At 31.1% G+C, this 11558-nt stretch overlaps 1 protein-coding gene across 1 annotated transcript; it reads left to right on the top strand.

Annotated features, from left to right (window-relative positions):
* Window positions 1-3760: 3760 nt before the first annotated feature.
* Window positions 3761-8957, top strand: LOC148285803 (transmembrane protein 205). Its single transcript, XM_088224860.1, has 4 exons — window positions 3761-4104; window positions 6106-6293; window positions 6549-6712; window positions 7487-8957. Exons 1-4 carry the CDS (start codon window positions 3830-3832, stop codon window positions 7769-7771), a joined length of 912 nt encoding a protein of 303 aa, XP_088080986.1. The 5' UTR covers window positions 3761-3829; the 3' UTR covers window positions 7772-8957.
* Window positions 8958-11558: the final 2601 nt, after the last annotated feature.

The following is an 11558-nucleotide window of genomic DNA, read 5'->3' as shown; positions in this document are numbered from 1 at the left end:
CGTAAACCCATCCAACATCAGATGCGCAGACAACACAATACTTTTGGCCAAATACCCTAGTGAAATCGTACATCTCTTTAAATGTGTTGAGAATGAAAGCAAGGTACTAAAACTGGAGATTGACCATCATAAAACTAAAATAATTATCTCTGACCGGTTTTAGAGTGATCTCAGAAACTCATTCCAAGGTCTAAGAGTTGAGAATGAGTTCCTGTACCTTGGATCTCAGATTGACAACTAAGGGAAATGCAAAGAAGAAATCAAAGAGTCGTATCGCCATTGCCAAAAGTGCCATGAGCTCGATAAAGTTTGGAAAAGGCCAAGATAAAGCTTATCAAGAGTTTGGTGGACTCCAATTTCTTAAATGGTGTAGAAACATAGACAATTGGACAATCAAAGCAATGGAAAGACGAAGAATTGACGCTTTTGAAATGTTGTATTGGAGATGGACAAGTTGCGCGCGCCCATGAGGATAGCCCGGAGCGACTGGTTGTGGTCGATGGCGTGGAGATGAAAAGAGGAAGAGGTAGAGATAGATCAGGTCAGGACAACGACAGGCACCTCAGTGGTTAGAGTGCTGCGTGCGGCGCAGTCAAGGGAGAGCTGGAGAAGAATTGTCGGGGCGGCCACAAGGGGTCACCATCCTCAGTCATGAGGACAGCGAATAAGATACTTTAAATACTTTAAAAGAAAAAGAAAATTAGTATCGGGTTATGGTCTCGTGGCTAGTGTCTCGAACTCACGCCTCAAAATTCCGTGGTTCGAATCTAACTCTACCCCAACTTGATTCCCATTTTCTAATAGTGAGTTATTTACAATTCGTTAAAAACGGCCCTCAAAATTAAATATTTGGGTAAATCATGAGAACGCAAATATTTATTTTATCAAATATATATATATATATATCAACCTAATATATAATATCAGATTTTTGTATTTAAAAATTGAGCCAGTTATAAATACTCAAGTTGTATCCTTACAAATTTATGATCGGGGCCCAAATTACGAAATCGCAATAATAATGCTGACGTTATTTTTTTTTAATTACGTATTTTTGTCTATGCTCAGAAATTTTTATAACAAAAATTATATTCGTTATTAGCACAAATTAGTTATAAACCTGTAGGTAGCTTGTACGTAATATATGTATTATCTTTTAATTCTTGGATAAATAAATCAGTTTACCGTATTTTTTCTGACTGGTGTTTAACCTATGAGTTTAATAATTAGGTTCAAACATATTATACGCTGTTTACAACACGTGCAGTTTATATTACTTGTGTACAAAAAGAGTCACATTTAAACAATAGTGATCTAAAATTTAATAACATTAACAATAGGATTCCGAATAGTATATCTATTAACTTTTATGTGTTAGGTTTTGTGTAATTGGGAATAACTTTGGCATAAAACCTGATTGCAAATAAAGATGCCCGAAGGACTCAGAGAAGGTGATCCTATTTTTGCGGCACCCGAATTGCCTGTAGTGCAAATCGCTCAAAATCAAGAAGAAGAAGTAAATACTCCTAATGTTGAAAATGAACCTGCTGCAGACCTGCCACCAAATGCTAACGACAACCCACTTGTTAGAAGACACGAGTGAGTACAACATGGTGTTGAATTGGTTTAATTTCAAAAATTTATTATTAAATGAAAAAAAAATCTGAATGTATTGGATTTGTGACACATGTCAAACAAACTATGTTTAATGTAAAACTTAAAGACAAAGAACTGGATCTTGTGTATACCACCGTATTTTTGGGCATAAAATTGGATTCTAAGCTTCAATGAGGTCCACATATAGCTAATTTATCTAACAGACTTAGTTCTGCAGCTTGCGCTGTTAAAAATATTCGACATCTCACAAATGTAGAAACAGCTAGATTGGTATATTTCAGTTACTTCCGCAGCGTTATGTCTTACGGTATACTGCGTGGGGAATTGCTGCAGATGTTGATTCTGTTTTTGTGCTGCAGAAGAGAGCTGTTCGAGCAATTTACAATACGAGTCCCCGAGAATCGCTTAGAGATATGTTTAAAAAAATGAATATATTGACAGTCATATGAAACTTAATGTATGTATATAAAAATATTGTTGATTTTAGAAAAAAAAGAGATTTGATTGGTTCAACACTAGAAATAAAGATATGTAAGTTGTGTCCACTACTAGACTGCAAAAAGTTGATAATTCTTTGGCCTCAAACTACATTCGATTCTACAATAAGGTACCTGTTGAAATTCAGATACAAATAAAAATAAAGATTTTGTCAAGCACAGCCTGTTTGGAAAGGGCTACTATTGAGTCGATGAATATTTGCAGGACAAGGCAGCATGGCATTAGATTCGCGATTTTTTATTTTAATTTATTGATTTTAGTTTTTCGATTAATATTCGTATATTAGTACAATTTATGAATTATTGATTTATATTTTATAGTTTTAATTTATTTATTTATTTACGATTATAAGACATTCGATGAATCTTATATAAATAATAATAATAATAATTACACATTTGTACGTTTAACTTTTATTAAATCGATGCGTTTTATTGAACGTTCCGTAAAACAGTGCGAATTTTACTGTTGCTAACTGATTATAATGGCTAATATAGAGGTGTTGCTTATTTTTCTGTGCAAAACCAAATTTTAACCGCTGCGCTGGATCGATAAGACAAAATATAGCAATATTTTTTAATCGTATATTTACATATAAATCTAGGCGTGTTGAGATACTACATATAATTATTTCGCAAAATAAACGATAACGTAAAGTCCTATAGAGCTATGCATGTGGCATGTGTCTCCTCTTTTATTTCTTAGTGTTTGATAAGCACTATTCTTAAACTGAAAACGTAATATTATATGGGTAAACCGACAGATTTTAGATGCATCTCTATAACAAGGCATAATGAAAAAAAATACTTTGGATTTTTTGAACGAAGAGTAAATTGTAATTACGAAAGCAGCTGAAACTAATTTCTGTGTGCGAGAGGTAAACTTCTATAGTATTTCCAAAAACCCAACTTTTCAGGAGAAACAAGTTAGTGTTTTTTGATACTTCAAACATCTTGTATTTTTCAGTGAGAGGCTTTTAAGAAAAAAAAAATCTAAAATATATTTATACACATTGAAAGAACACACATATTAAAAATCTTTTGAAGTAAGGTAATTTTTCTTACCATCCTTAACCTTAGTCGAATTACAAAAAAAAAAACTAAATTTATCTTTGTTATTAAATAAACTGGGAGTTGATGCTATTTGCCATGTAATAGAGGATGAAACTTTTGATTTTGACATGGTAATTTAACTAAATTTCATCATATTTGAAGTTACCGTAGTTTACCTCTCGCATGCAGATTTATTAAAACTATTTTTATATGGATACCAACCTATTCTTTTCGTTTTTTTATTCATTCAGTATCATTTATTTTTGCCAAAAGCTCGCTCAATCGAAGATCTTAACGGAAGTTATATCATATATACGGAAAAGGTGTAAAGTTTATTATTTTCACCTTTGCATTGTTGTATGCGATTGCCATTACGAGCTTTTGGTGTGTTACGCGGGTAGTAGGCATATAGGAGGGATTGCGCAAAAAGCTCAATTATTACATCATACTTCTATTCAACTAATAAATAATCTTATGGGTGAAGGAGAAAAGTCGTGCAGTGCCGTCCATATAAACTCCAAGCGGAGACGAAGGAAGGGGAAAACTACTCGTTCCAGTACGTATTTAAGCCGTTTCTCGTAGGCTGGCATTTCAGTAGCGAAACAGCATTGCTAACGCGCGCGCTCGAGTGTTTGGAAGAAGAATCTGATTTACTTATCGAAATGTGCGCTAGGGATAAAGCTAGCGAAGGTCTTCGGCCGTTCGTCGGTCCCGACGGGGCGAAGCCCTCCCCGACTGTGAACGCGAAGGTGCCCCGGATTGTCCAATACTACCGTCTTAAGCAGAAGCACTCCGCCCTTAGGGGTGGGCAGCCGCCCAAGGCTCTACGGGTTCGGTACACCCCCGACTGGCTCTCCGTCATTACCTCCAAGAGCAAGACGTGCTTCGAAATGGCCATCAAACTCTTTGCCGCTGCCGAAAAACGCGCTCCTAAGAGGTGAATAGAATTTATTGCATGGTGTATTTTCCTCAGTGAATAAGTTTATATTAGGTACTCGACCCCTTCAAAAGTTCTATAATGCATAAATTAAGGGTGCAGTGTTGTATTGTTTGTTGTTGAAAGTTAATTATGACTAAATAATTGTCTGTGCCCTTATTTGTAAGATCTAAATCTCGTGTCAGTTTGCGCAATTTGATGAGTTTATAGATGTAATGTCTCCAATGGGGGATGTTTTAATTTAAGTGAACATGTTTCAAAATAGGTGCGCAGATTTTCACGGTCACTGTTATCAGTATGTTTATTTTAGGGTGATTCCTTGTGAGTTGGATGCGTTTCGACGTTTGGGTTTACGCGGGATAGTTTTCTTACACGAGAACCTTTCGTTTCAACTTACACAGGATCACCCAAAAAAGATACATTTTTTTTATGTTGTAAAGGCACTTTATGCAAAAGTATATAAAGCAAGTTTAAACACTATATTTAATTGTAAATCGGTTATACGGTTGTGTACTAATAAAATAGAAACGGAAAATATATTTTGTCGTGTATACCTTCAATATTAATTGTATTAAATAGTTATATATGTTTATTTTTACGTCACTTTAAAAATGTAGGTACTAGAGTAGTGTCATGCGACGCGACGCCGACGTCATGCATTTTCTTGCGCAGGTGTAGTAAATTGTAAATAGGTTGGAAATAAAAGCCAATGGAGTTAAGTAGGTACCTGATTTTATCAGCAATGAGTTCTTATCTACCGGTCATACGTAAATGGTTTTCCCAGCTTTTTTGCATTTTTTTATTTGGTATCACCATTGGAAGCACGCGGAAAAACATTTTCACTATATTCGATAATTCGAGCAGAACTAGAGCATTAGACCGTGAAGCACAATAATATTACATAGAATCTTTACTGTCTACATATTATTCTGTACCAATTAGTTCTAACGTATACGTTTTTTTATAATTCTCTGACATTGACTGTTTAAAAAGGGTATTTTTTGTTGTTGAATTGATTCATGTTTAGATAAAAACGAGATAATTTCAAAATATACTAATAACTAATATACTTACTAAAATAATAATATGTGCCTGCAATAACAATAATTTATTAGCGACCTTAACAATATTTTAGTCAATGTCTACAGAAAATCGCTGGATTTAAATTTCATAGGTTTTAAATATCAATATATGTAATTTATTATTTTCTTAGTGATGAATAAAGTTTTTTTCTTTGTTTACTTATTGCTGCCGTTAAATAAATAAATAAAATGACGTTATGTGTACATCCATATACATAGGTACCATTTTAAATAGAATATTTAATACCTTAAAACAATAAATTTAAAAATATATACCTACATATCTAACGTACTAAAAAAAAAAACATTTAGCTTTCCTTTTATTAGGGAAAAAATCATAGCACAAATTATTTACGCTAAAATAAACTGTGTCGCTTCTTTGCTTAGTTACTAACTACTTCCATATTTATTTAACGTTTTAGTGTGGCAAATGAGAAAAATTATATACCGAAACAGGGTTTATTATTACATGTTGTTATTTATACAGATGCATAAATTTTCCTTGGTAGTCGATAAATAAACTCAATAACATCTGCTTAATAACATGACAATATTATCATATCGTCGCTAGCTTGATAATTAACTCATTTCAAATTAATTCCATAAAATTAATTAATTCTCACTCCACAAATTTTTAACTTATTTTTTTATGCAAAAGTTGGAGTAAAAAACATCAAATTTTTACATCTGTAATTCTTAAAATCTACACACATTTTCCATAAATAGACAAAACTAGCTGAAAAAATATTGCTTTCCTGTATAAAATCAACGATTATAAAAATTAAAATAAAATATTACCTCAAAATATAGCTAGAAAATAAAATACAAAATTATTATATTATGTTATGTTTTATGTTTCACCCCAACTAGAATCAAACTTTACTGAGTCTCGACTTATTTAGTACTCTTTTGTTTTCAGGTTTTTTCCAACACGACATTATTTCGTCAATTTGATCATCCCGATTGCATTGGGATTGATAGCTTCAAATCTTCTTAGTCAACATGTTGCTGTATCAACAGAGCCAAAGAACAAAATATGGAGTCTTCTGTATTTGATTTCTTTCGCCACCCATTTTGGAGCTCAGATATGGATGACTTTAATTCAAGGTATAAAAAAATAAACATAATATTATGTTTATATTTTAGCACCATAACATGTAAATTGCTCAAATCGATCGTGTAATTGTTTTATTTACAAAAGGTACAATGACCTCATATTGATTCACATCCAAGCACTATGATAATCTTAAAAAATAAATGTGTACTTGTGTTTTTATTTTACTTTGAATTGAAAAGATGAAATTGACCGTCCAAATATTTTATTCCAGTTGTTATTATCTAATAATGCTTATTTTGTTTTAGGGCTGGTCCTATATTTCAATCTGCCGAGACACGTGTTTGGCCAAGTACAGGAAATTGTTTTTCCTTTCTTCTACCTGTTTAACTCAATTATGAGTTTCATACAAATTATGACCTACATCAACACACAATCTGCCATTGACATATGTTCCGATGAAATGATCCAGGTAAAATTTATTGGTTCATACAATTATACATATTACATAAATAATAACGAATCCCTAACTCTATGAGGCCAAGAGCCCTGTGATGAGTTGGGATACATCATAATGGAATATTACGAATTCTCAAAAGAAACGACAAAATATTTTTTTTTTTTTAACTAATTAAAAACAAGAATTAAATATAATTTCATAAAATATTCAGATAACAATATTTATTTACAGAGGTATTTACATTTTAAACTATAATATTATTTTTAAAAAACCAGAATAAAAATTATGCCACTTAATATATAAAATACTCATTGTAATACAGCTTAAAAGTATGTGATTATGTATTTATAAATACATATAACTACATCATACAAATTAAAAGACGATGAAAAAGTTTTAAGAAATACAAAATATACACATTACAAGTTAAAAAGGTATGGTAATGAATTAGAAATTACCGATGCATAATACGATATATAAAATAATTTTAAAAATAAATATTGCTTTCTCAGCTTATTTATTATCTTTATTCATTTATTTAGATATATCGAGACTCGTGCAACCTTAAAACAATTATTTTAATACTAATGAATTTAATGTTAAATCTCTACTATATATAAATGTATGTTACTTTTCATGACTATTATATAATTCATTTACTAGGGATCAAGTATTTAAGTAAACTTTATTTTACTCTCGAGTAGTTTGACAATGCTTTTTTAACTGTTTTTTAATAGTTGTGTAAACACACAAATTAATGTAATTAATGTAATTAAACAATTACAGGTGGGTGTGATGACATTATCTCTGGTTATTGAGCTCTTTATCAGATTGTTTGTGTCTAAGCAACTGGTTCTATTGAAGCATCAGAAAACAAGGATCGAAGCAGAAGCTGGGACGGGACAAGAAATTGGTCACCACATTCTGGGTGAACTCGCAAATTGCCCGCACTACATGGGCATCTTGAAGAAGTTTAGGATCTTACACGCCTACATATCTATAGCTTCCATAGTAACTGTGATTTGTAGCGGATATCATAGCATTTATCTCGCAGAAAATCTCTGTATTTGAACAATGTTTATGAATACATATGTAGTATTTTAAAATGTCTAGAATTTGATTTTAAATTTAACGAAAAGTATGTGGGAGCTTAAAGTATTGCATAAATATGATAAAAGCTCATGTGATCTTGACAAAAGTAGAAAATGTAACAATTAATTTACAATATTAAAATGCCAAATAATGGTGGTAATGTAAATTTTGCTCTACGGAGTCATTAAACTGATCAATCCTTATTATATCCTGTCACAAATGCATTTAAAGCTTGAACGGCTGCTTTGATTATTTATTATGTAGGAGATTTTACTTTACTGATTGAATATATTTAATATTTTTATGCTGGCCGAAAGCGTGAGACAAATATTATTGTTTAGAATTCAAAATTATTTTTCAAATGACTAGAAGTTCATTGTAATTTAAAGGAAAGTTAGTCGAGGTACTAAATTTTCTTTAAAAAATCTATTATTTTAAACCAAAATTGTTTGAGACTGTTCAATAAATATTATTAAAACTTGTGAATGTTATAGTAGAGGCATATGAAATGTTAATGTTTTTGTAAATTGTGCAGTTCCTTTATTGCACAGTTTTAAAATTGTTACGCCTTTGAAGATTATAACAAAGAGACTGATTGATGAAGTAAGCTTAGAAAATTTGACAGCAAATATTAACAATGACCAAGCTTTTCTCCAAAAGTTCGTTTTTATTGTAAATAATTTGCTAGATGCATTTTGTAATTATTGCTTGACTGTCAATATGAAAATTTAGAGCATAGAAATATGATTTGTTCGATGTTAAGCAGTTCTCCAATGGAAACATATTTGATAACAACAGCTGCCCTATTTTAAGAATTAGGTATTGTTAGGTACAAATTTTAAGTTATTGGATGTAACAATAATATCAGTAATTCAAACTTGTTGAAAGTTTCAAAAGACTTAATTGTTTAGTGTTAATGATATTATTATGTATGATCTGATTGTAGCTATAGGAATTTCTAATTAATATTGTCAGGCAGCTAGATTCTGTCAGTCATTGCCTAAATTATTATTTGTTGAATAATACTGGATATTTTCACAAATAAAGGATAAATGCGTTATTTATTGTATTGAAACATGTATTTATAGTAGAATTAAAAAGATGTCAAATGTTTAAAAATATAATCAACATTCTATACCCTATAGCAAGATTAACAAAAATAAAAGAATTTAAAAATAACTCACGTTTTTATGTCTTTTAAATAAATAGTTGAAATTTTATACGTTGAGCATGGTATTATTTATTATAAATATTTGAGTCGTTCCAAAACCTGATTAAAATTATTGTGTATGTGTGTGTGTATTTTGTTATTTAGAAAAACATATAGTCATTTATATTTCAAATTAAAACATAGGTATTGAAATGTATGGTAGGTAATTAAATGTTCGTCTTTTTTTACATGTCTCGTGATTAGGGTTTCCATTCAAGACTTGAAACTCTCGAAATTTCAAGAGTCCGAAGACATTTTCGATACAGAGACTCTTGAGATGCTACTATCGAAATTTCCGGACCAACTGTTCTATTCTAAATACTCTCCAGCGCAGCGGTAGAGAACGTTGCTGTCGCGTAATTTACATATTAATCAAAAATATAACTTTGACAATATCATATCTTTATATTTATAATTCCTCTGTACGTGTGATGTCACCGTACTCCTACTAAACGGCTTAACCGATTTACGTGCGGTTTTTTGAGAAATATAGATCTTTGCGCTATGCGTGTTCGTAGATATTAAAATCTTCAATATTAACATATTTGTTAAAAAATTAGTGAGAAGCATAAATGTTTTATTCACCGATCTAGCAGGGTTGCATTCGAGGAGAATGCATTTACAAATAAATTGTTTTTCTTTAATTTTTTGTGATAAAAAAGGTTTGTATTTGAATGTTTACAAACAGTATTTGTTTTTTGTGGATCTTAATCAGATCCTTTCATTAAACTCCTTATAATTTATATTTCTTTTTACTGGATTTTTGGCAGTACTAAAATAATATTAAATAAAAATCGTTTTCCTAATCGTTTATAAGTCCACCCCCCTCCGTTGGTGAGAAGACCGAAGTTTGCAAAAAGAATACCACATCGAAAACAATGTGTTTTTCATGTTTTGGAATTCAACCACAAACAAGTACCTAAGTACCTACTTATCAATGAAAAGTCTTTTTCCAAGCTAATAGCAGGCAAGCCAACGTTCGGGCAGGATAACGTCTGTCGGGTCCGCTAGTTATATAATATAATAATGAAATTGACAGAAGAATTTTACAGTCTCAGTGCTAGCGCTGGCTACAAGCTAAAAACACACTCGCCAGGCCAAAACTGCCTTTTTTATTATACTTAGGCTGGATCCAATATATGCTAAAGCTACACATATTTTATCTTAGAGCAGTCGGGTAAAACGAACGCAAAATTATGAAATCATACGATTTTTCCATTTTAAAACGAATGTTTGTTAAAAATCGCGCAAAAAAAAAAATTAAAAATTTTACATTAGATAAAAACAAATTTTTTATAGGTATTTCTATCAAAAATGTACTTAAAAGTTTCATATAACTAAAATATGATTACTTTTAGACCGGCAGATTACGCCATTTCAAATTTAGACTAAGCTTATTAATCTGGGATCTCAATAAAGACTAAATATTGAAGATTTTTTTGTTACGTTATTTTAGTTATATTTAGCTATTGCAATCTATGTTTGGTGATAAAAGGATAGTTGATTGGTGTGTTTTGAATTCATTTCAATAAAAAAAAAAACATTAAAGTATGCACACCATAATGTGATGAATTATATTTACTACATGCACCATTTTATGATACGAATTATTGTTTGTGTCGAATAGTCTCAAAATAGCTTCGAAATTTCGGGACTTGGTCTCCGAGTCTCGCCTTAGTCTTTAGACTCAAATTTGTGTCGAGACTGGAAGCCCTACTCATGATAAATATAATTTGGTTTTACATTTTCCACAAGATAATTAATCAAATAGTAATGTGAATAAAAAAGTTAAAAATTAGCAACTGAATAAAACCAATTTATTTTATGGTTGTTTTTTTTTTATTATACTTCGTCATCATCATTCCTTTCCGCACCTAATGATGCATAGGGTACTGAATTTTATAAGAACAACCGGTTACAAGGCAGACATTTTTATGCGTAGAGCAAAATAAACAAAACACGACTACCAACCTACTAGTTCAATTATTATTAAGGGCCTTACCTGCCTGTAAACCTGGTAGGTATAAAGTTATGCCTAGGCATAGTGGTAAAATAAGGATTAAAATACCATTCTTATTCTACCGCTATGCCTAGGCGTAACTTTATACCAAGTTTATGAGTGAGGCCCACAGTTACACAATTTAATTGAACGTTTTATTGTTTATGAATGTGTTTTTTTTTTCTCTACCCAGACACAGAAATATTTTTTTACAAATTTATTCAAATTTGTACTTCCATATTTTATGTTTCCGTCTTTCAGATGTCTGGACTAAAACAATCAAATTCCACAGTTTCCATGGATGCAACATTTTTTTAGAATAAAAAATTCAAATTATTCTCCAGGCGAATCCAAATATTTCAAATAATAATATATTTTCCAAGTGTTTTTTACTAAAATTAATATTCATTTTCCTAGCTGATAGCTGATACGGCTATAGCCAAGCATAAAGCCGTTCCTGCCATCTGTTGGCGTCAATAAAAAAAACGATGTGAGTCGATATTTTGACATTGGTATTAGCATTCAAAACATTAAATAACCTGGCAGCCATGTTTATA

The sequence above is a fragment of the Micrasema longulum genome, unplaced genomic scaffold (genome assembly GCF_059751315.1).
Source record: "Micrasema longulum isolate JH-2025_06_02 unplaced genomic scaffold, ASM5975131v1 h1tg000004l, whole genome shotgun sequence".
NCBI lineage: Eukaryota > Metazoa > Arthropoda > Insecta > Trichoptera > Brachycentridae > Micrasema > Micrasema longulum.
Note: the sequence above shows the minus strand (reverse complement) of the source record. Positions and strands in the feature narration are given on the sequence as shown.